A 24,897-nucleotide genomic window follows, 5' to 3' on the forward strand; every position below is an offset into this window, starting at 1 on the left:
ATTGTGAAACATTTTCAGGTGCTGGGGCTTTTATAACTGCTTCAATTTTTCCAGGTGACTTATGCAACCCTTCCTTATTAATTATGTGGCCACAATATGATATCTGATTTTGGAAAAATTCGCACTTGGGGCGATTTGCTCGTAGGCCCCGTTCTTTCAGCCTAGTGAGCACCTGCTCCAAATTGGCAAGGTGCTCGTTGTCATTTTCTCCTGTTATAAGGATGTCGTCTAGGTAGCATCGAGTCCCCGGAATCCCTTGCAGGACTTGCTCCATAGCTCTTTGCCAGATAGCTGGAGCTGATGCTATTCCAAAAACCAGTCGATTGTACTGGTACAGGCCTTTGTGTGTGTTTATTGTGAGATACTTTTTAAGAGGTCTCCTCAACCTCCATCTGTAGATATGCCTGTGCCAAGTCAATTTTTGTGAAACGTTTCCCTCCGGATAGTGAGGCGAAAATATCTTCTATCCTCGGAAGAGGATACTGTAGCGTGTGAAGGACCGGGTTTACAGTCACCTTGAAGTCCCCACAGATGCGAATTTTTTTCTGTTCCTCAGAGTTATTTTTCAATGTTTTTTTCATGACTGGAACGATGGGTGTTGCGCATTCGCTCCAATCTATTTTGGATAATACGCCTGCCTTTTCCAAATTCTTCAGCTCTGCCTCGACTGCCGGACGTATTGCGTATGGCACCGGTCTTGCCTTAAAAAATTTTGGAATTGCTGTATCTTCCACTTTTATTGAGGCGGTGATGCCTTTCAAGGTTCCTAGTTTCTCTTGAAACACTTCTTTGGCGTTGGCCAAGATGTCTTTTAATTGTTCAGGTATGATGTCATCATTGTTTTTTTCCTTACTGGTCACCGTCAGTGCCTGAATGGAGTGCCAGTCTAAACGTATCTTCCTTATCCATTCACGTCCCAACAACGGTGGACCACCATCTTGTAGAATGTATAAATACAACTTTTGTATTTCTTTGCCGTTGTATACCACAGGCACCCTTATTTTTCCTTTGGGGTAGACTTTCTGCCCCGTATATGTTTTTAAGATAATGGATGTGTCTTTTAGAGGTATATGCGAAAATAGCCTCTCGTAATCTCGTCGATTTATTACGGTTAGAGCTGATCCTGTATCTAGCTCCATTTTAACTGGGGACCCTGCTATTGTGAGGGTAACCCAAATGGTTTGGTAATCCTCTTTGGCAAGTACATTATGTAATTTGAGACAGCTTAGTCTCTTGTTTCCGGAGTCGCTATCGCTATTCTGGTCTTCGGAGCTATTGTCCGTCATCATTTGTACCTTCCTGTACTTTTCTTTATTGATTTTTTGTTTTCTGTCAGTGGATTTATTTTGTCCAGATTGGCATACCCGTGCAATGTGTCCAATCTTACCACATTGCCTGCATGCTTTGCCCTTGAACCAGCAGTCCCTCTGGTTATGGGTGGATCTGCCGCAGCGATAACATCTTCCGAACTCCTGTGTCATTTTATGGGTGCCGAAGTCCTGTGTCTCTTGTTGTATCTCTGCAGCTCCTTTTGCTGCTGCTTCGTATGATACAGCCATACTGAAAGCTTTGTCCAATGTTAAATCTTTTTCAGAAAGCAGTCTTTTTTGTGTTCCTTCACTTAAGAGACCGCAAACAAATTTGTCTCGAAGATAATCCGATAGTCCTGCTCCGAATTGGCAGTACTTTGATAGCTTTCTTAATTCGGTTAGGTAATCAGCGTTACTTTCATTCTTGTGTTGATTTCTCTTGAAGAACTTGAATCGTTCCGCTATCAGCAGCGGTGTTGGGTTTAAATGCTCCTGCAGGGTATCAACAATTTCTTTAAAAGTCTTGTCCTTTGGTTTGGCTGGAGTGATTAAATTTCGTAACAGCCCGTATGTCTTCGCGCCCATTAAGTTCAGAAGTACTGAAGCTTTTTTTTCATCTGTTATTCCATTTGCAGTGCAATAAACCTCTACTCTTTCCACGTATGTGGTCCAATCTTCTATTTCGCCATCAAAAGCCTCAATATTACCAGATTTAGGCATTTCAGAAAAGATATGGCGCTTCCCGCGCTTTTTTTTTTTCTCTCTCTGTAGCAACGATATGGCGCTTCCCGCGCTTTCCCGCCGCTGCTACCGATAACAACGCTGTTTTACTGTGGTTTCCGTTTATTCACTGTTGGAGACTCGTTCCCGACGGAGGTCTAAACGCTGACCTGCTTGCCGCGCCGGCCGTCTCTCGAGTGCACCCTCCCAGTCCGTTATTGCTTGCCTCTGATTTCGCTGCCTGTCTCAGCTGTAGAGCCCGCCGCTGGAGCTCCAGCCTGACGCCCAGGAAGGATTAGCGCAGTACCTGTCACCAGCTTGGCCAGCTGGTGAAACCACAGTTTCTCTTACTTCCTTGAGTCTTCTGGACGCTGGAGGAATCGATGTCCTTGAGGTGCTGCCGAATTGCAGGTAAGTCCGTTTCCACTTCGTCGCCACTGTAGTGTCCGTGTGTAGATAAAGACACTGAAGACAGGAGTTGGTTCATAGGTATTTACTAAGCAAGTCTGGGGGGGGGGGGGTTCTAAAGGATATACACAATACACAGGCTTATATAGCCCAAGTGGCAATTACCGGCATTACGCACACCTGGGGCTCTTAAAGGCACATACACCATAATTGCTCTTAAAGGCACATACACCACAGTGGCAGTCAGATATGAGATGGAAGCTCAGCTCAAGCAGTGCACCCAACTTACACATTGTCAGACTTAGCCTAAAGGTGGCAGTCAGATATGAGAAGGAAGCTCAGCTCAAGCAGTGCACCCAACTTACACATTGCCAGACTTAGCCTAAAGGTGGCAGTTAGGGAGATTGAGAGTGAAAAGCAGAGACGTTGGCACGGAGCAGCAAAACTGAAACCGTCCTGTTCTGTTCTTATTAAGCTGAAGAAAATTTTGACTCTTCCAAGGCTCAATGTTGGAAAGGCAATTGAAAGTGGTGCAAAGGTAAGGCTGTCCATGATCGGCATACATATGGAAGCTGGTCCCAAACATTTGGATGATGTCACCAAAAGGTAGCTTATAGAAGAAGAGAATGACGACGGCATGACTGAGGACAGAAGGATTAGTGGGCAATGTACAAATGGAACCGGGAGAAAACAGTGTTATGGCGAACTGCTGAGAAGAGATGCTGGAGGAGGATGGAATAATCAACAGCAAAGACAGCAGAGGGGCCAAGACAACGAAGTCCCAGAGGATGCTGTTGGTGACTTTGACAAGAATAGTCTCTGTGCAGTGATAGGGCAGAAATCAGATTGCAAGGTCTCAAACTGGTAGGAGAGGTGGGCATGTGATTGTGAAGTAAAAATGTGTTCCAAGAGGAAGGAAACATTTGAGATAGGGCAGTAATTAAGAAAGGTTTAAGGGTTTTAAACTGGGTTATTTGAGGATGAGGTTGACTGGTTTGACAGCAGTTTGAAGAAATTTGGGATCATGCCAGAGGAGAGAGATAATGCAATCTTGGACACACAGAAATCCATAAGTTCCTTGCATTTAGAATGTGAAGGAGAGATGGAGGAATGGAAGGGATTACTGATCGTGCAGAATAGGAGTTCAGTTACTTCTACTGTCCAAAATAATTTTGTAGCAGCTCTATTTAGCCAGGGAAGAGTGACAGTAAATATTGGAGTTCAAGCCACTTCTTGTGGTAAACTACTAGGTCTGTAGCATGCAAGGTATGTTCGAGCTTACAATTCGCAGAGTTGAGGTTACTAGGGCCCAACGAGGTTGAGACACCATCCGAGATCCAATGAGGTGGAGGCCATTAAAGGTGGAGGCTAGGCAATTATGAGAATTAGTGGAGGTGCCAATATCATTGCATATGGCAGACCAGAGAAGGCAAATAATAAAATGAGACCAAGCATTAGTGGCATTTTTCTTGGAAGTTGGAAAATTAAAATAATCAACGATGAGGCAAGAGAAAGAAGGGGAAAGGGAAGAAATGGGCAGGAGAAATGAGGAAGTAGGGAGAAAATGGGGCAAAAGGGGGAGGGGACTGCAGGGAAAAGGAAGGGGAGAAAGGAAAAAGGAGGGGAAGGGTGGTTTTTGCTGGGGAAAACAATCTAATTATCTAGTCATTTGAATTATGCAATTTAAATAATAATCACAAGAGATCTCTTTCAAATTAACAGATGATGTAAATTAAGCAACTTCAAATTAAGAAGAGTACTTGACTTACTTCTGCCAGACTTTTTCTCCCAAATGAACACTTCTGTAATGAACACTGAGATGATCCCTACGGCCAAAACACTTTCCACATTCTTCACACTGATGAGCTTTTTCTCCTTTAGAGAAAACAAAAGAAAGTTGAATATCATTATACAAAAATGGGTTCCTGATAATACAACTGCATCTCCTCTACATGCTGCACAAATTTTTAATGCATCAGATAAAAGAAATTATAAAGACAGCAAAAATATTCTTGGGGAAACCAAAATGGACAGAGATGTTAAAGCAGCTAGTGAATCTAGAAAGTTAAAGGGTATCTTTACGTGAACTCAATATGCGCTACAGGAATTAGAAATTTGAAACACATTTAGGGGAGAAGATGAGAAACAAAACAACTAACTTTAGGTGATTTAGTACATCAGTAATTAGTAGACGGGCAGAAAAAATTGTGGAGAACCACTCTTCCGGGCAGCCAGCTAACACCTGTTAAGGGGAAGGCCTGGAGCCAACACACATTTCCCCTTTTGACAACACGGTGTGCGCAAGCTACTTAAGCACTTTACCTGAATGGGTTTTTCTGTGTTTCGTGAGATGGTCATGGCGAATAAAGGTTTTCCCACATTCTTCACATTCATAGCGCTTGTCATCATGGTGCACACGAAGATGTAATCTAATAACAAAATGCAAATTTGGGAAAAATTCGACCATTTCTTGCTACTCCATTGACGTTATGAATGTCAGTGATATGTCAAAAACATAATTAAAAGGCTTTTTTTTTTTTAAAAAGCAGAATTGTGAGCAACAGTTGCATTTATCATTGTATAAGTAAATTTCTTTTATTTAGAAAGGTTTCAAGAAATCTATTATTAATTTCTGTAACAAAGTTAAGGTAATGTATAGCACAAGATCTAACTGCACGAAATAATTAATGCCCTTCTAATAAACATGATCAATATTAGATATCTGCCTATACCACTAAAGGTTTATAGAAAGCAATCTGATGCCACTACACAAGACAGTGAGGCAACTATGAATGCAAATGAACTGCACGTTTAGAACAAAAAAACTCAATACATATTTAAGCATGTGGAGTTGCACATTTCCTACAATGTGTCACTCTTAATTATAGGGAAATTTATTTTAAACTAGGCAAATTTACTCTATCGATTTGATTTGGTCATTCTTCTTCTATGATTGACTCCCCAACCTGGCTTCCACTTTATTAGGATGACTGAGAAGCAAGTTAAAATACAAAAGAATACCGAAAAACTACAAGGTATTTGCAAAAGTACAAAAGTTTAAGATTTTTTAAAATGAGAACTACTAGTATTAGCATAACGTACACATGCTCAGCTCTTTTTCATTTTAGAGAAGAAACAATCCATCATCATTCGGACTTCAGTGTCTCCCACCATGTTAATTGGCCTGTTAATCAAAACCAGGATTCTCCTCTGCAACATGACCGTGAGTGAACCAACATTCATTTCAAGAATACAGAACAATTACACCTTCCAACCTACAAGGGACACAAGCCTACATTCCATTTCAAGTAGTATAATAATGGTCCTGTCCATACAAAAAAAAAGTATCCTCTGAACAGCACAGGTTTACTCACAGAAATCACAGAAACCCCACAGTGCAGATAGAGGCCATTTCGGCCCATCGAGCCTGCACCGACACATATCCCACCCGATCCCCGTAACCCCTACACCAACACATATCCCACCCTATCCCCGTAACCCCACGTATTTAATCCCCCTAACACTAAGGGTCACATTTTATCATAGCCAATCAACCTAACCCGCACATCTTTGGACTGTGGGAGGAAACCGGAGCACCCGGAGGAAACCCACGCAAACACGGGGAGAATGTGCAAACTCCACACAGACAGTCACCCGAGGCCGGATTCGAACCCGGGTCCCTGGCGCTGTGAGGCAACAGTGCTAACCACTATGCCACTGTTATTATCTACTGCACATTTCCTGTTTTTTCAAACACTGAACAAATTAAACATTAATAACATTCAGTTGGCTTAATCCACCATCAACCTCTGAACAATCACATCCAGTAACTCTTCAAAATTCTCAAGCACGTGCTGTAAAATTAATGAGACAACCCTGTCATGCAACGGGCTTGAAATTGAAAGAAAGCCACCGTGTCACACCCAAAATAGTCTCCAACTATGTAAAAACAAAATTAATAGAACTTCCCAATGTACTTTGGGGAAATGAAATTTGATAATTTGTTCAAAGAACAAAATTGCAGATGAGTCTCATCAGTCAAAGATCCATACTCAATTCCCACTACAGTAAATGGAGATCTTTTTCTTCCACTGGAGCAGGAGGGAAACCCATGCAGAGAGTTCAGTGTCAGGCCCGGGCAATTAAACCAATCAGCAATGGCCCCCACCAGAACAAGAGGGAGTGATGTCAGGACCGGTGGGAGCAGAAATAAGGTCAGGATCCCGAGGGTGCAAGGGACCCAAGGGAACAGTCTCCGACGTGAAGTTAGTGCTGGGGAGGGGGGTTTGGCAGAAGGTGCAGACACTGGAAGGGAGAGGCAAGTCTGGGGCTGGAGAAGCCCGAAGACTCCCTGCAGGCCACAGAATCGATGGAACTCTGGTTTTACCCCCGCCCAATATTACTCTCCACTGACTTCGAGAGAGTAAAAATCAGGCGGGTTAGGTTAAAATTGCCTCTTTCATTTCCAATTAGGAACAAAAGTATTATAATATTCAATAACTGAGCAGGAAAAGCCAAGCATGAAACGTTTCAAGTACTCCCATTTTTAAGAATATAAATTTAATCTGCAAAACTATACAGTGTACCAATATGCAATGCCCAAGAGTGGTAGGACATCAGTTTGTATCCACGATGCCATATACACAAAGTCCCAATCACAGTCACAACACTATGAACTAAGGGTGAGCTATGCTGGATCACTTTCACACACTTCCTATGGGCCATTTTCAGCCTGAATGCAGGTTACCTTATTTTATTGCTTTCTTGGCCAGAGGTTGTTTGCATTGCAAGTATGCCGTGAAAGGGGAAGGAGAGAAAATAGCTTTAAAAAAATAGTAACTTCTGAAAAATTACCTTCAAATTATGTTTAAATGTCCTAGGTAAGACCTAGAATACTCCAGAGGACACATTTAAAACAAAATGGATTGTCACCCATGTTAAAATAATGCTGATTGTAAATCTAGGTCTATACTTTTTTTTGTACTTCTGGGACCAGGGTACGTTGTCTTTCGTGGACAGCAGGTCATAGCAGAATAGAAGAAATGTAAGATGGATGAATATTCTAAGAGTTTTGTTGGATTACATTTGGGAATCGGGAAGTGATTGAGGAAGGGTGATAGATTGCACAGAGCCTGAGAAAGTGCCTTTTTTTATTCCATACTTTATGTTCTTACCTGTATGAACTACCATGACGGAAACTCTGTCCACAAATGCTGCACAGATGTGGCTTTTCTCCACTATGGATCCGAAGATGTTCTTTTAATGTAGTTCTGTCGTTTTTAAAAATAAAATGGGCAAATAAATTAAAGATCTCTCAAAATATATATTTTCTTGACTTTCATTTCATTATTTATCAATTACTGTCAAATTATTGGCACTGTTATGAAGGCATAAGACTTCAGACTTACTTCAACTTTATGACTCATAAAGCTATCAGAGAAAGAATAAAATAAAACCCCTCACCAGCATATATGGTGAATGAATATTGTCTTTTGAACTTCACCATGCTTTTAGTTGCATCATGCAGTACAGGTAGACTATCCTTTATCCGAAAACCTCAGGACCAGCCGTGTTTCGGTTTTCGGAGAATTTCGGATTTCGGAAGGTGGGTCGGCGGGAGTCCGCGGGGGGGTCGGCGGGGGGTCGTGCGCACGACCCCCCGCTGACCCCCGCCGGCCCCGACCCCCCCGCCGCCAACCCCCCCGCGGACCCCCGCCGACCCCCACCGACCCCTGGTCGGGACCGGCGGGGGTCCGCGGGGGGTCGTGCGCACGACTTACGCTGACGCTCAGCGTAAGTCGGCGGGGGTTGGGGTCGGCGGGGGGGTCGGGGCCGGCGGGGGTACGCTGGGGGTTGTGCGCACGACTTACGCTGAACGAAAAAACCTTCGGTTTTTAGAGGGTTTCGGTTTTCGGAAGTTCGGATAAAGGGTAGTCTACCTGTATTAATAAAATAGCCTATCAGTGTTAAAGTAGATTTATGTTTTATTATACCGGGAAAGTTTAACTTTTTTAAAATTAAATATTAAAAGTAAACAAAATATATCATAGCCTCCTCTAACAGAGCCTAAAAATTGCAACTAATTTACCACATCTAGTTTTACCTTTCCCTTACAGACTTCCCACAAATAAAACAAGTCCACTTTCTTTTTCCTCCATGAGTGCATTCAATATGTCGTTTGAGGTTCCCAGTATCATTAAACTGCCGACCGCAAATATCACATGGAAAAGGCCCTGAAATATGAGAAATAAAATTAGTGTTAGCTTCAAGTTACAAGTCTTAGATCATTAGTCTGAAGTTCTGTACCACCAAATGGTCAAAATTATTCTGCATTCCGTTTAACTCCATTCATCAAATTGAAAAAACAGCAATTGGTCCTGACAGAAAGATCTAGGCTAAATCACACACTGCAGTGCTATCATCCTGGACATACAATATTTATACTTTGCAACACATAATGCCTGTGTTATTTTCTTGCAGGGAGAGGGAGCATAGTTTAACCTTTATTTTGGTGTGGGGGGGGGGGGGGGGAGAGAAAGGATGATCAAAAGCAAAACTGTGTTTATTTTAATTACTGCATAATCTTGAATGTTTTAAACACTCACAGGTATCTCAGTCATCCTTTGTTGTGTGTGTCATGTTTTAAATCTGCTATCCAAGGGTACCTTGAGAACCAAATATTTTGTATAGAGTATCTTCTCCAACAACATATAAAGTTATGCTCTGTACATTATTAATATGGACAGGTGCCCACAGTCCACTTAGTATCAGCGAACTAGAGCCTCACAATGTCACAAAGTCATTTCATGCAAAATGTCTATCCCCAAGCTGTTTATGATTTTTTTTTTGAGTTATTGTGTTAATTTTTTGATTTTTTTTCCCCTCCAATTAGGTTGCTAAGACCCATACAACATCACTAGCCAAGTTGGTTGGCAATCTACTCCCAGATCAGCCATGATCAAACTGAATGGCAGAACAGGCTGAATGGCAGAACAGGCTCAAGGGGCTGAATAGCTTACTCCTGTTCCGAAGTATTCAAACAATGGCTGTTGATCACGAGTTCTTTGATCCTAGATTAGACTGGTTTGCTGATATAAATTGCTGATGGATTCATTGATGTAAATCAGAGGTTTCCCACAGGCTAAAGATTATTGTATCTTGTAACATGCATATTGAGTGACCCCCAACAGAAAGTTTTCTGCTGATTCGATAGTGTGAATCTGATCAAGCTCCACTTCCATATGTATATATTCAGATTGAGACTTTGGTGCTTATAATTTTTTTGTTGTCAAGTTACCTGGGAATTTGATTTTATAGAATCCAGTGCTGAAGCCAGTACATTAAAAAAGGCAGTTCTGATTATGTCTGCTGTTTTGCATCAGACTTTCTTGAGGGAGACATTTCAATTTGCTTTGCCGGTACAAGATGTCCTAACTGCTGAATTTACTTTGTTGATAAGGAAGAACTTGGATTTTAAAAATGCCTTTCACATCTAAATATCCCATAGCACTTTGCAACCAATGGATTGCTTTTGAAGGGCAGCCACTTGTTATGCAGCTAAATAGAACAATTGGCTGAGCGGCAGGAGATAGGCAGTAGGGATAATGGGTAGGTACTCAAACTGGAAGGATGTGACTAGTGGTGCCCTGCAGGGATCTGTGTTGGGGCCTCAACTATTCACAGTATTTATTAAAGACTTAGATGATGGCATAGAAAGTCACACATCCAAATTTGCCGATGACACAAAGATATAGAAACATAGAAGATAGGAGCAGGAGTAGGCCATTCGGCCCCTCGAGCCTGCTCCGCCATTCAATGAGATCATGGCTGATCATCCAAATTCAGTACCCTGTCCCTGCCTTCTCCCCATATCCCTTGATCCCTTTAGCCTTAAGAAATATATCCAACTCCTTTTTGAATAAACTTAATGAACTGGCCTCCACCGCCCTCTGTGGCAGAGAATTCCGCAGGTTCACCACTCTCTGGGTGAAGAAATTCCTCCTCATTTCAGTCCTAAATGGCTTACCCCTTATCCTTAGACTATGACCCCTGGTTCTGGACTCACTGGCCATCAAAAACATCCTTTCTGCATCTAGTCTGTCCAGGCCTGACAGAATTTTATAGGTTTCGATGAGATCCCCTCTCAATCTTCTAAACTTCAGTGAGTATAATCCCAATCGACACAATCTCTCCTCATACGTCATTCCTGCCATCCCAGGTATCAGCCTGGTGAATCTTCGCTGCACTCCTTCCATGGCAAGAACGTCCTTCCTCAGGTAAGGCGACCAAAACTGCACACAATACTCAAGGTGCGGTCTCACCAAGGCCCTGTACAACTGTAGCAAGACATCCTTGTTCCTGTACTCAAACCCTCTTGCTACGAAGGCCAACATACCATTTGCCTTCTTAACCGCCTGCTGCACCTGCATGCTTACCTTCAGCGACTGGTGCACAAGAACACCCAGGTCTCTTTGCACTTCCCCTTCTCCCAATCTATTGCCATTCAAATAATAATCTGCCTTCCTGTTTTTGCCACCAAAGTGGATAACCTCACATTTACCCACATTATAGTGCATTTGCCATGTTTCTGCCCAATCACCCAATCTGTCCAAATCGTACTGAAGTTTCACGACATCCTCCTCACAGCTTACCCTCCCACCCAGCTTTGTGTCGTCTGCAAATTTGGAGATATTACATCCAATTCCCTCGTCCAGATCATTAATATATATTGTGAACAGCTGGGGTCCTAGGACCGATCCTTGCGGTACCCCACTAGTCACTGCCTGCCACTCGGAAAACGACCCGTTTATTCCAACTCTTTGCTTTCTGTCCGTCAACCAGTTCTCTATCCAAGTCAATACCTTGCCCCCAATCCCATGTGCCTTAATTTTGCACGCTAATCTCTTATGTGGGGCCTTATCGAAAGCCTTCTGAAAGTCCAAATACACCACATCCACTGGTTCTCCCTTATCTATTTTACCAGTTACATCCTCTAAAAATTCCAGTAGATTAGTCAAGCATGATTTACCTTTTGTAAATCCATGTTGACTTTGTCCAATCCTGTCACTGCTTACCAAGTGCTCTGCTATTAAATCTTTTATAATAGATTCTAGCATTTTCCCCACTACCGATGTCAGGCTTACCGGTCTATAATTCCCCACTTTTTCTCTACCGCCTTTTTTGAATAGTGGGGTAACATTAGCTACCCTCCAATCCATGGGTACTGTTCCAGAGTCTATCGAGTTCTGGAAGATGACCAGCAATGCATCTACTATTTCTAGGGCCACTTCCTTAAGTATCCTGGGATGTAGATTATCAGGCCCTGGGGATTTATCGGCCTTCAGTCCCATCAATTTTCTGAACACCATTTCCCTACAAATACTGATTTCTTTCAGTTCCACCCTTTCATCAGGCCCTATGTTCCCCGGCATCTCTGGGAGGTTATTTGTGTCCTCCTTTTTGAAGACAGAACCAAAGTATGAATTTAGTTGGTCTGCCATTTCTTTGTTTCCCATTATAAATTCCCCTGATTCTGACTGTAAGGGACCTACGCTTGACTTCACCAATCTTTTTCTCTTCACATATCTATAAAAGCTTTTACAGTCAGTTTTTATATTCCCTGTTAGCTTACTCTCATATTCTATTTTCCCTTTCTTAATTAATCCCTTTGTCGAATCCTAAACTGCTCCCAATCCTCAGGATTATTGCTTTTTCTGGCCAATTTATATGTCGTCTCCTTGGATCTTATGCTATCCCTAATTTCCCTTGTTAGCCACGGTTGAGTCACCTTTTTTGTTTTATTTTTATGCCAAACTGGGATGAACAAATTCTGTAGCTCATCCATTCGGTCTTTGAATGTTTGCCATTGCCTATCCACCGTCAACCCTTTGAGTGCCATTCCCCAATCAATCCTACCCAACTCGCTCCTCAGACCATTGTAGTTTCCTTTATTTAAATTGAGGACCCTAGTCTCTGAGTCAACTACTTCATTCTCCATCTTAATGAAGAATTCGATCATATTATGATCGCTCAGACCCAAGGGGCCTTGTACAACAAGATTGCTAATTAATCCTTTCTCGTTACATAATACCCAGTCTAAGATGGCCTGATCTCTGGTTGGTTCCTCGACATATTGGTCCAGGAAACCATCCTGTACACACTCCAGGAATTCCTCCTCCACAGTGTTGTTACTAATTTGGTTGGCCCAATCTATATGTAGATTAAAGTCACCCATGATGACTGCTGTGCCCTTATTGCACACTTCTTTAATTTCCCTTTTAATGCCATCCCCAACCTCTGCCTTACTGTTGGGAGGTCTATATACCACTCCCACTAATGTTTTTTTCCCCTTAGTATTTCTCAATTCTACCCATACAGATTCCACATCATCAGAGCTAATATCCTTCATTACAATTGTATTAATCCCTTCTATAACCAGTAATGCTACCCCACCTCCCTTTCCTTTTTGCCTATCTTTCCTGAATATCGAATACCCCTGGATGTTGAGTTGAGCCACGTTTCCGTAATCCCAACCAAATCATATTTGTTTACCTCTATTTGCGCAGCCAATTCGTCCACCTTATTACAAATGCTCCTCGCATTAAGACACAAAGCCTTCATGCTTGTTTTTTTTAACGCTCTTAGACCTATTAGAATTATTATTTACTGTGGCCACGTTTGATTTAAACCGTTGATTTCTCTGACTGCCACTTTTGTTTTTCCCCTTCCTATCTTTTGCTTTTATCCCTGTTTCCCTTTCCTCTGTCTCCCTGCTCAGGTTCCCAACCCCCTGCCATTTTAGTTTAAACCCCCCCGAACAGTGCTAGCAAACCTCCCCGCAAGGATATTTGTCCCGCTCTGGTTCAGGTGCAACCCGTCCGACTTGTACAAGTCCCACCTTCCCCAGAAGTAGGCCCAGTGATCCAGGAAACTAAAGCCCTCCCTCCTGCACCAACTCTTTAGCCACGCATTCATCTGCTCTATCCTCCTATTCCTATATACTCACTAGCACGTGGCACCGGGAGTAATCCAGAGATTACAACCTTTGAGGTCCTGCTCTTTAATCTGCTACCTAGCTCCCTAAATTCTTGCTGCAGGACCTCATCCCTCTTCCTACCCATGTCATTGGTCCCAATGTGAACCACGACCTCTGACTGTTCACCCTCCCCCTTCAGAATGCCCTGCAGCCATTCAGTGACATCCTTGACCCTGGCACCAGGGAGGCAACAAACCATCCTGGAGTCACGTCTATGGCCACAGAAACGCCTATCTGTTCCCCTTACGATAGAATCCCCTACCACTATTGCTCTCCCACTCTTTTTCCTCCCTTCCTGAGCAGCAGAAGCACCCCTGGTGCCGGGAAGTTGGCTGCTGCTGCCTTCCTCTGGGCATTCTATGCAGTGTAGATGAAAGCATAAAATTACAAAGGAATATCAACAGATTAACTGAATGAGCAAAATTGTGGCAAATGGATTTCAATGTAGGCAAATGTGAAGTCATCCACTTTGGACCTAAAAAGGATAGAACAGGGTACTTTCTAACTGGTGAAAAGTTAAAAACTAGATTTAGATGAGGAAAGACTCGACGAGGCTCGAGTGGAGCATAAACACCGGCATGGGCTGGTTGGGCCGAATGGCCTGTTTCCGTGCCATATATCCTATGTAAAAACAGTGGAGGTCCAAAGAGACTTGGGGGTCCAGGTACATAGATCATTAAAATGCCATGAACAGGTACAGGAAATAATTTAAAAGGCTAATGGAATGCTGGCCTTCATATCTAGAGGACTAGAATACAAGGGGGTAGAAGTTATGCTGCAGCTATATAAAACCCTGGTTAGACCACACCTGGAGTACAGTGAGCAGTTCTTGGCACCACACCTTAGGAAGGATACATTGCCCTTGGAGGGAGTGCAGCGTAGGTTTACCAGAATGATACCCGGACTTCAAGGGTTAAGTTACGAGGAGAAATTACACAAATTAGGGTTGTATTCCCTAGAATTTAGAAGGTTAAGGAGTGATCTGATCGAAGTTTTCAAGATAGGGTAGATAGAAACTATTTCCGCTGGTTGGGGATTCTAGGACTAGGGAGCATAGTCTAAAAATTAGAGCCAGACCTTTCAGGAGTGAAATTAGGAAACACTTCTACACACAAAGGGTGGTAGAACTTTGAAATTCTCTTCCGCAAACGGTAATTGATGCTAGATCAATTGTTAATTTTAAATTGGAGATTGATAGCTTTTTGTTAGCCAAAGGTATTAGGGATATGGGCTAAAGGCGGGTATATGGAGTTAGGCCGCAGATCAGCCAAGATCTCATTGAATGGCGGAACGGGCTTGAGGGGCGCAATGGCCTATTCCTGTTCCTATGTGCTGTCAGTAAGGTCCTGCAAATAGCAAAATTAATGAATGACCATATAATCTGTTTTTGGTTGTGTTGGGGGAGGTCCGCAGAGGACACTGGGGGGAACTCATCGCTCTTTTTCAAAAAGTGTCATGGGATCTTTTAAGTCCACCTAAGCAGACAAATAGGGCCTTGGTTGAACATCACATCTGAAAGAGGCACCTTCAATAATGCAGCACTCTCTCAGTATTGCACTGAAATTAAGCTTAGGTTATGTGCTCAAATCCATTGTGGAACTTGAACCCATAATCGTCTGATTCATAAGCAAAAGTGCTACCAACTGAACCAAGGTAACACAGTTATATTCACACAATACAGCTGGCAGGAAACTACATTTGTGTCTGCTAGGATTCACTCTATACTCTACTTCAGGGGAGTTATCCCCAGTGTCCTGACCAATATTTATCCCTCAACCAACATAACAAAAAACAGATTATCTGGTCATTATCACATTGCTGTTTGTGGGAGTTTGCTGTGCACAAATTGGCTGCCGTGTTTCCCATATTACAACAGTGACTACACTCCAAAAGTACTTCATTGGCTGTAAAGCGCTTTGAGACGTCCAGTGGTTGTGAAAGGCACTGTATAAATGCAAGTCTTTCTTTCTTTCCCAAAAACCAGACAACTTTCATTTCTTGAGGGATAACCAAGAGTTTTCTCATACGTATGTTTCATATTGTGGTTCATATTTCTATTTAACAATAAGTATATTAGTTATGCTAAACCTTCTGTCTGAGTTTGATAAGTGACAATCCAAAGTGAGTGTATAGTGCAGCACAAGACTACATTTAATCTAGTAAATAGATTAATGCACATGGGGCAATTGTTGACCCACAAGTCCAATAACACTGAAGTGTAGATCAATTAAAATAAACTTCTGAATTGTAAGAGACAAGATGCACGCATACACAACTAGAGTATTGCGTCCAGTTCTGGTCACCACACTTTAGGAAGGATGTGAAGGCCCTTGAGAGGGTGCAGAGGAGATTTACCAGAATGGTTCCAAGGATGGGGGATCTTAGCTACAAGGACAAGTCGGAGAAGCTGGATTTGTTTTCATTAGAGCAAAGGAGGTTGAAGGATGATTTGATAGAGGTGTACAAGATTATGACGGATTTGGATAGGCTAGACAGGGAAAGGCTGTTCCCACTAGTTGATGGTACAAGGACTAGGGGACACAGATTTAAGGTTTTGGGCAAGAGATACAGGGGGATGTGAGGAAAAACTTTTTTACGCAGCGAGTGGTGAGGACCTGGAACTCGCTGCCGACGGAAGTGGTGGAAGCGGTGACACTCAATGTTTTCAAGGGGAGACTGGATAGGCACTTGAGGGAAATAAACTTGCAGGGCTACGGGGATAGAATGGGGGAATGGGACTGACTGGATTGGTCTAGAGAGCCGGCATGGACTCGATGGGCCAAATGGCCTCCTTCTGTGTTGTTATGACTCTATGACATGGTGAATTCAGAGCAAAAAAGTTCTATAAAACCTGAGATTGTAACAATTATCAAATAAGAACTACATTCAGACGGAACTACAAAACTAGACGGTAAACACTAACACAATCAAAACTAGTTCTGAATGAAATGATATTAAGTCTTGGACTTTTTTTATTTTAACATTTTAATTTGTGGACTTATCCATACCCAGATGAAACTTTTCCTGATGTTTAAGTCTCGCAAATCTTGATTTAAAATGTTCCTCACAGTAGCTACATTTGAATGGTTTATCCTGTGTGTGAAGAATCATGTGCTCCTCAAGATGAGGTCTCCGTGTAAAAGTTTTGTTACATACCTATGGCCAAAAAAAAGCAATCGAGAATCATCACAAAAAGTTCCAATACTTCAAATACTGCAAGCTGCTAATACAGAGGGGTGAGAGCAGTTTAACTCAGCTACTGCTTATGTATGTTATTCTTTTATTTGGGGGGGGGGGGGGGGTGGAGAAAGAAACAGAAAAGAACTTACATCACACCTCCAGGCTTCACTCTTCTTCTTTCTGGCAGCAAAAAACTCTTGTACGTTATCTGGGTGGAATCTGGAAAAATTCCCCAAATCAGATAAATTAGTGTATTGTTGCCATTACAAATAAAAATAAGGATGAAAGCACACTTGAAAAGACAAACAATTTTTGGCAAATCCTTCACAGGGAATGTGTTCTGCTGAATTGCAAATCCTGTTTGATCTTACTGTTGAACATTTATTATATAGTCTATGCTTTATTTAAGGAATAATGAAAAAGTACTTTATCACTTCTGTAATTGTTTTGTCACTTTGTCCCACATCATGGCACAGCCATCGTAGGAGTGGTAAAACTACAACGTGCACACCCTCTATTCAATATTGCCATAAAATAAGAGCTTTGGTTGTATTATATATGAAAGCTCTTTATATATGTGACAATTGTTGACTGAAATACCTTTTTATGCTTTTCTGGTCTCCCAAATTTTGCGAGTTGTTTTGCTTATGAACATTAACAAGCTAATATTGATTCATGCAGAGAGAGAAGCAGCATGCAAATTGTCGTTACTTTTAAAGGCATACTGAAGTTTGGATTAATTTAAAGCCTTTCACAAAAGCATAGATGGTGAGGCAAATAATGAAGGAAGATAAAGTATTGCATATTTTTTGCCAAAACAAAACAAAATGACATATATTGCTGCCTACAACTTAGCTTCAAATGGGCATCGATGTGACTACAACTGAAACAAAAAGCAAAAAAGCATATCGAGATCTATTCTGTATCTGAATTAAACCTTCAAAATGAATGGCCCAAATGCGCATACTGGGGGCTTTACAATGCTTTCAATCACAGCATTACTATTGCCTCAGAAGGGATTGATTCGGTCTTCACCAGACATCCACACAGAGTTACTGAATACTGATCAGGAACATGCAGCCAGTGTTTAATTTTTGTTTTTCTTGGGAATTAGAGCCAACTTAAGTTGCCCACATCCTGGCTGAGATCAGCTAACTCAACATAGTCACAAATCAAATAGGGGCTCTGTTATATACAACGAAACAGGATCCCAATGACTTAATTGAAAGTACCTTGCCTGCTCTCTTATTACAAGTAAATTATACAAATAACTTTCTGTTGGTTTAAGAGATTACCTCAACAGCGACAGCCCTATGGCAGTCAAAACTGTTCCAAAATAAGAGAGCAATTTTCTAGTAACATTTATGTATTTCTTTTTTTTTAATGTTGCAGTTTACTTAACTTTTTTTTGTTCAAACTGACAGATATGGCTATCTAGTAACTATATTTCTAAAATTTGTTAACAGCCCAAAAAAATTCAAAAGATAGTGAATACTGGTTCATCTTTATTAATCCACGTACAATTTGACTACCACAAGGATGCAGAAAACAGCAACCTGGCCACAGCACCGTGGAACGAGGGGCCATTCAAGTGGGGGGAGTAAAAAGAAATGTTGTAGTGGTAGGGGATAGTATCATTAGGGGGATAGATAGGGTTCTTTGCAGCCGAGAGCGAGAGTCCCGAAGGCTGTGTTGCCTGCCCGGTGCCAGGGTTAAGGACATCTCCTCTGGGCTGGAGAAAAACTTGGAGTGGGAGGGGGAGGATCCAGTTGTCGTGGTCCATGTTGGTACCAACGACATAGATAGGACAAGGAAAGAGGTTCTGCTGAGGGAGTATGAGCAGCTAGGGGCCAAATTAAAAATCAGAACCACAAGGGTAATAATCTCTGGATTATTACTTGAGCCACGAGCAAATTTGGCTAGGGTAAATAAAATCAGAGAGTTAAATGCGTGGCTCAAAGGCTGGTGTGGGAGAAATGGTTTTTGCTTCTTGGGACACAGGCACCAGTACTGGGACAGGAGAGAGCTGTTCCGTTGGGATGGACTTCACTTGGCCAGTGCTGGGACTAGAATCCTGGCGAATCGAATAACTAGGGCTGTAGTGAGGGCTTTAAACTAATTAGTGGGGGGGGGGGGGGGGGAGGTTTCAAGAGAGCGAAAAATAAAAATGTCAGCTGAGAAGGCAATAGAGCAAGGTAGCAGTGGGGGAATTAAAAACCAGACCGTGTCAGGAAGGGACAGAATGTATAAAGATAAAGGTAAAGTAGTAAAGGGGGTAAAAGCAGGAATAAATTGTCACAAAACATATTTGAAAGTTCTTTATCAGAATGCACGCAGCATTCGTAACAAAATAGACGAGTTGACGGTACAAATAACTACACGTGGGTATGATCTGGTGGCCATTACAGAAACATGGCTGCCAGGTGACCATGACTGGGAACTAAACATCCAGGGGTATTTGACAATTAGGAAGGACAGACAGGAAGGAAAGGGAGGTGAGGTGGCTATGTTAATAAAGGATGGAATCACTGCAATAGTCAGAAATGATATTGGGTCAAAGGATCAGGATAGTGACACAGTTTGGGTGGAGATAAGGAATAATAAGGGGAAAAAGTCACTAGTGGGCGTAGTCTATAGGCCTCCTAACAGTTGCAACTCTATTGGTCGGAGTATAAATCAGGAAATAGTTGGGGCTTGTAATAAGGGAACAGCTATAATCATGGGGGATTTTAACTTTCATATTGACTGGACAAATCAAATTGGCCAGGGCAGCCTTGAGGAAGAGTTCATAGAGTGCATTAGGGACAGGTTCCTTGAGCAGTATGTTACTGAACCAACCAGGGGGCAGGCAATCTTAGATCTGGTCCTGTGTAATGAGACAGGATTAATAAAAAAATGTCCTAGTAAAGGATCCCCTTGGAATGAGTGACCATAACATGGTTGAATTCCAAATTCAGTTGGAGGGTGAGAGAGTTGGATCTCAAACCAGCGTACTAAGCTTAAATAAAGGAGACTATGAAGGTATGAGAGCAGAGTTGACTAAACTGGACTGGGAAAATAGATTAAGGTATAAGACGGTACATGAGCAGTGGTGTACATTCAAGGAGATATTTCACAACTTTCAAGAAAAATATATTCCACTGAGGAAAAAGGGGCGTAAAAGAAGACAGCCATCCGTGGCTTAGTAAAGTAATAAAGGATAGTATCCGACTGAAAACAAGGGCATATAAAGTAGCCAAATCTAGTGGGAGGATAGAAGATTAGGAAGCATTTAAAAGCCAGCAAAGAATAACTAAAAGGTTAATTAAGAAAGAAAAGATAGATTATGAAAGTAAACTAGCAAAAAATATAAAAACAGATAGCAAGAGTTTCTACAGTTATATAAAAAGAAAAAGGGTGGCTAAAGTGAATGTTGGTCCCTTAGAGGACGAGACCGGGAAATTAGTGGTGGGGAACATGGAGATGGCAAAAATGCTGAACAAATATTTTGTATCAGTATTTACAGTAGAGGACACTAAAAATATTCCAACACTGGACAAACAGGGGGCTATGGGGGGGGGGGGGGGAGGAGCCAAACACGATTAAAATCACTAAGGAGGTGGTACTCGGTAAAATAATGGGACTTAAGGCGGATAAATCCCCCAGACCTGATGGCTTACATCCTAGGGTCTTGAGAGAAGTAGCGGTAGGGATTGTGGATGCATTGGTAGTAATTTTCCAAAACTCCCTGGATTCAGGAAAGGTCCCAGCAGATTGGAAAACTGCTAATGTAACGCCCTTATTTAAAAAAGGGAGGTAGACAAAAGGCTGGAAACTATAGACCAGTTAGCCTAACATCTGTGGTTGGTAAAATGTTGGAGTCCATTATTAAGGAAGCAGTAACAGGACATTTGGATAAGCATAATTTAATCGGACAGAGTCAGCATGGTTTTATGAAGGGGAAGTCATGTTTGACAAATTTGCTTGAATTCTTTGAGGACGTAACAAACAGGGTAGATAAAGGGGAACCAGTGGATGTGGTGTATTTGGACTTCCAAAAGGCATTTGACAAGGTGCCACACAAAAGATTATTGCACAAGATAAAAAATCACAGGATTGGGGGTAATATACTGGCATGGGTGGAAGATTGGCTATCTAACAGAAAACAGAGAGTTGGGTTAAATGGTTCATTCTCGGGTTGGCAATCAGTAACTAGTGGTGTTCCGTAGGGGTCAGTGCTGGGACCCCAACTCTTTACAATATATATATTTGGTGGAAGGGACCAAGTGCAACATATCCAAGTTTGCCGACGATACAAAGATGGGAGGGAAAGCAGTGAGTGAGGAGGACATAAAAAAACCTGCAAAAGGACATAGACAGGCTAAGTGAGTGGGCAGAAATTTGGCAGATGGAATATAATGTTGGAAAGTGTGAGGTTATGCACTTTGGCAGAAAAAAATCAAAGAGCAAGTTATTATCTAAATGGAGAGAAACTGCAAAGTGCTACAGTACAAAGGGATCTGGGGGTCCTGCTGCATGAAACACAGGTTAGTATGCAGGTACAGCAGGTGATCAGGAAGGCCAATGGAATCTTGGCTTTTATTGCAAGGGGGATGGAGTATAAAAGCAGGGAAGTCTTGCTTCAGTTATACAGGGTACTGGCGAGGCCACACCTGGACTACTGCGTACAGTTTTGGTTTCCATATTTAAGAAAAGATATACTTGCTCTCGAGGCAGTTCAGAGAAGGTTCACTCGGTTGATTCCGGAGATGAGGGGGTTGACTTATGAGGAAAGGTTGAGTAGGTTGGGCCTCTACTCATTGGAATTCAGAAGAATGAGAGGCGATCTTATCGAAACATATAAGATTGTGAGGGGGCTTGATCGGGTGGATGCGGTGAGGATGTTTCCACTGATGGGTGAGACTAGAACTAGGGGGCATAATCTTAGAATAAGGGGCTGCCATTTCAAAACTGAGAGGAGGAGAAACTTCTTCACTCAGAGGGTAGTAAATCTATGGAATTTGCTACCTCAGAGAGCTGTGGAAGCTGCGACATTAAATAAACTTAAAACGGAGATAGACAGTTTCCTAGCTGATAAGGGAATTAGGGGTTACGGGGAGCAGGCAGGGAAGTGGACGTGAGTCTAGGTTCGGATCAGCCATGATCCTATTGAATGGCGGAGCAGGCCCAAGGGGCCGTATGGCCTACTCCTGCTCCTACTTCTTATGTTCTATACAAATACTACAACAGGATATGATCAACAGTTAAGACTTACCTCCTCACATGTTTTGCTAATGTTTTTTTGCTTGCATGTAGCTTGTTACAGAATGGGCATTTTTGTTCCTTTCTTTGAATAGCAGCTTCAGCATTATGCTTCTTTCTGTGAGCAGTTAAGTTGGATTTGGTGGAGTAACGCTGATTACAAATATCACACTCAAAAGGTTTTTCCCCTGTATGCACACGAGTGTGGCATTCATATTTCCCTATAAAATCCAATATGCAATTAGGAAAGTCAAGATACAAGATTAAGGTACGGAAAGTTTGCAGTAAACTACTGGATTACGGTAGCATAGTGTACAAATGCATCCAACATAATGCACCACAGAGGGGCAGCACATAGTTTTTTTTCTCACAATAGCCCCACTGTAGCTCGTGCTCAATCTCAGGTATGCCATTACAGGGAGATTTAGGTACTTCTTCACACAAAAAAGGAAGAAAGCAAGAGTTTGAGGGTGGGGAAGAATTAGTCAACAGACCAGAAGCAGTATTTGCAGAGGCTTATGCTTGCTTGCCCAGTATCTCAGCTGGGGAATGGAGCATGAAGCAAAAAAACACAAATTTGTAATCTAGTTATTATTACACAATTCAATATTGTAGAATGGAATTACCTTCTAACAAATACTTGTCAAATGTTATTTTTAAGTCACGAGTACAAATATTTACATATGGTAAATAAAATTGAGATCAGTTTTAGATTAATTTTAAATAATTTTAATCTTTGATTTGCTTTCTACAAGGGAGTCACGTCCTACTAAATGGGAACAAAAAGGCAACACAACTACCCAAAAAAAAGAAGCATGGTTTATCTTACCAACCTATTCGATCAAAACTTTTATCACATTTAGGGCACTGGAGTGTTTTCTTGCTCCCAGTCTGTAAAATGACTGGAGCTAGTTCCTTTGGAATATTTTGCTCAATTTCATCTGCATCCAGAGCCTCATCCTCATCAGTTTCTTCATCATTCTCATCCTCCCTTTCAATTTCTTCCTCCCTTTCCATTTCTTCCTCAAACTTTACTTCAACTCCTTCCATTTCATCTTCACTTTCTATATCGTCACAATCATCAAGCTTCTCCATGTCACTACCATTTTTACTGGAATATTCATCTTCAGAGACATCTGTGTTTTCATCATTACTTTTATTCTCAAATTTCGCCGGACACTTGCGAGTTCGAGTTGACCACCGCCTTTTAGAAAGTTCCATCTTTGTGACATCTGCACTTTCTTCTTGCACCTCAGAGCTGGCACTGTGAGCTTTAGCTATATGGTTTTCTAAGGATTTTTTGTAACAGAACCTTTTATTGCAAAAGGTACATACATTGCTATGTTGTAATTTGGCAGTGGGTTCAAGAGAATCCTTTTCTTCCAAACACTGGTCATTTTCAGTTAATAATTCTGTTTGGGTTGACCTAGACACATTTTCATTACCAGTCAACAATTTAACTGCATCTATAATGTCTAGAAACTGTGCCGCTTCCAAAACTGAAGCAATTTCATTTTCCTGTATGAAGAATTCAGAGGTGTATAGAAACTCCAACAAGTGATGGAAAACATAGTAACTTACGTGATCCAACTGGATACTATCCATGTTTGGGTTTTTGCTTAAGCAAGCATGGAAATAACTGCTACCCACAGCAACAACCACCTTATGGGCACAAAAATGCTTTCCTTCCACCATGATAACCAAGTCACAGAAAGGTGACTGCTTGAGTCGATCATCATTCATATATTTCAACAGATTTTTGTTATGCAGCAGTGATCTCAGATGTACAATTGGTTGCGATGGTCCTAAAGGAACATCTAGATTGTCTGCAACGTTTGAAAGGCCTTGTATTGATCTGGGACCATTGTATAGATTTTCAAATTTTGCGGTCTGTAAATCTAAGAAAACGTCTTTGTAGGGTGTTCCGGTTAAACATGAACCAGTTTTATAAGAACTGTCAATATTCTGAGACATGGTGTTCATGAAAATTGAAGTGGCTGTATACTAACTTTTTTTTCAGTCTGCTGATAGACAGTGGAACATCATTGTAGAACAAAAATATATTCTTTCAATATAAAGTTTCCTTGTAATTTTCATTGATACCAGATGATCTCATACTGCACAATCTTCTTAATACGGTTACAATATTCATCAGGCCTGCAAGATCATCCAAACAGATTATATTACAATAATAAAATTTCAACATGCTTTAGCTTTATTTGTCACAAAGAAATGGTAAATGTCGCAATGAGTACTGTTAATTGAATTAAAAAAATTGTGCTTTTGCTAAGTTGGCAACTGGTGCAATATTTCCAGAGTTATTGTGCAAGATGCACGGGTAATAATTAATATCCTCACTCATTTATATCCTTATACAGTGAAACAAGTAAAGGTAGCTTTCCCCAACCCCCCACCAGTTATTCCTCCCACTTTAATACAATACACCCACATCTACCTTCTAAAAGGAAGCTGATCTATTTGTTTAAAGCTCAATATGTAGTTTTACACAAGAATTTTACAAGATTCTTAGAGAGCAGTGAGTTTATAATGTGAGCAGAACTGGAACTGAAAGAAAAAAAGTTACTTTATTCATAATTAATATCCAAAATATCCAATGTCACGAGTTAATTAAACGACTAAGTTCTCTTTAAACAATATCATTTATTTTTAGTACAAAACATTTTTCACTTTGGCCTGCTGGAAATGCAAATTCTTATTGACTACAAATATATCCAGATGACGTACGTTAATGCTAGCTCTGGTCAGATTTTAAATGAAAACTACGCTCATTAAATACCACAATATTTCAAAGAATTGTATAGTCATTTTATCAAATTATTACAATGACAACTTACAATGGCTATTATAATCTCATTTAACCTGTGCTAAGAATTAGTACTCCATATAAAATCTGGTTGAAATGTAAAATTCAGGAAACTTCTAGCTTTTTACTATGGGCTCAATTTTAACTCGGCCGTCAGGCGGGCTTTGAGGCGTGTGGGG

The 24,897-nt window shown here is 41.4% G+C and overlaps 1 protein-coding gene across 1 annotated transcript in view; it reads right to left on the reverse strand.

The window, feature by feature from the left end:
* The window catches only part of zbtb41 (zinc finger and BTB domain containing 41), a 53,507-nt gene that overhangs the window by 12,873 nt on the left and 15,737 nt on the right, over positions 1-24,897 (reverse strand). Inside the window, exons 2-9 of the mRNA XM_085982394.1 lie at positions 22,728-24,051; positions 21,908-22,115; positions 16,803-16,872; positions 16,482-16,629; positions 8,542-8,671; positions 7,613-7,708; positions 4,761-4,867; positions 4,208-4,313 (exon numbers count right to left, since the gene is read on the reverse strand). Of these exons, the coding sequence (XP_085838520.1) occupies positions 4,208-4,313; positions 4,761-4,867; positions 7,613-7,708; positions 8,542-8,671; positions 16,482-16,629; positions 16,803-16,872; positions 21,908-22,115; positions 22,728-23,877 (2,015 nt within the window). The 5' untranslated portion in view covers positions 23,878-24,051. The remainder of the gene's footprint in view (positions 1-4,207; positions 4,314-4,760; positions 4,868-7,612; positions 7,709-8,541; positions 8,672-16,481; positions 16,630-16,802; positions 16,873-21,907; positions 22,116-22,727; positions 24,052-24,897) is intronic.

This window comes from Somniosus microcephalus, chromosome 3 (genome assembly GCF_052327205.1).
Source record: "Somniosus microcephalus isolate GS21.2 chromosome 3, FLI_Smic_1.0, whole genome shotgun sequence".
NCBI lineage: Eukaryota > Metazoa > Chordata > Chondrichthyes > Squaliformes > Somniosidae > Somniosus > Somniosus microcephalus.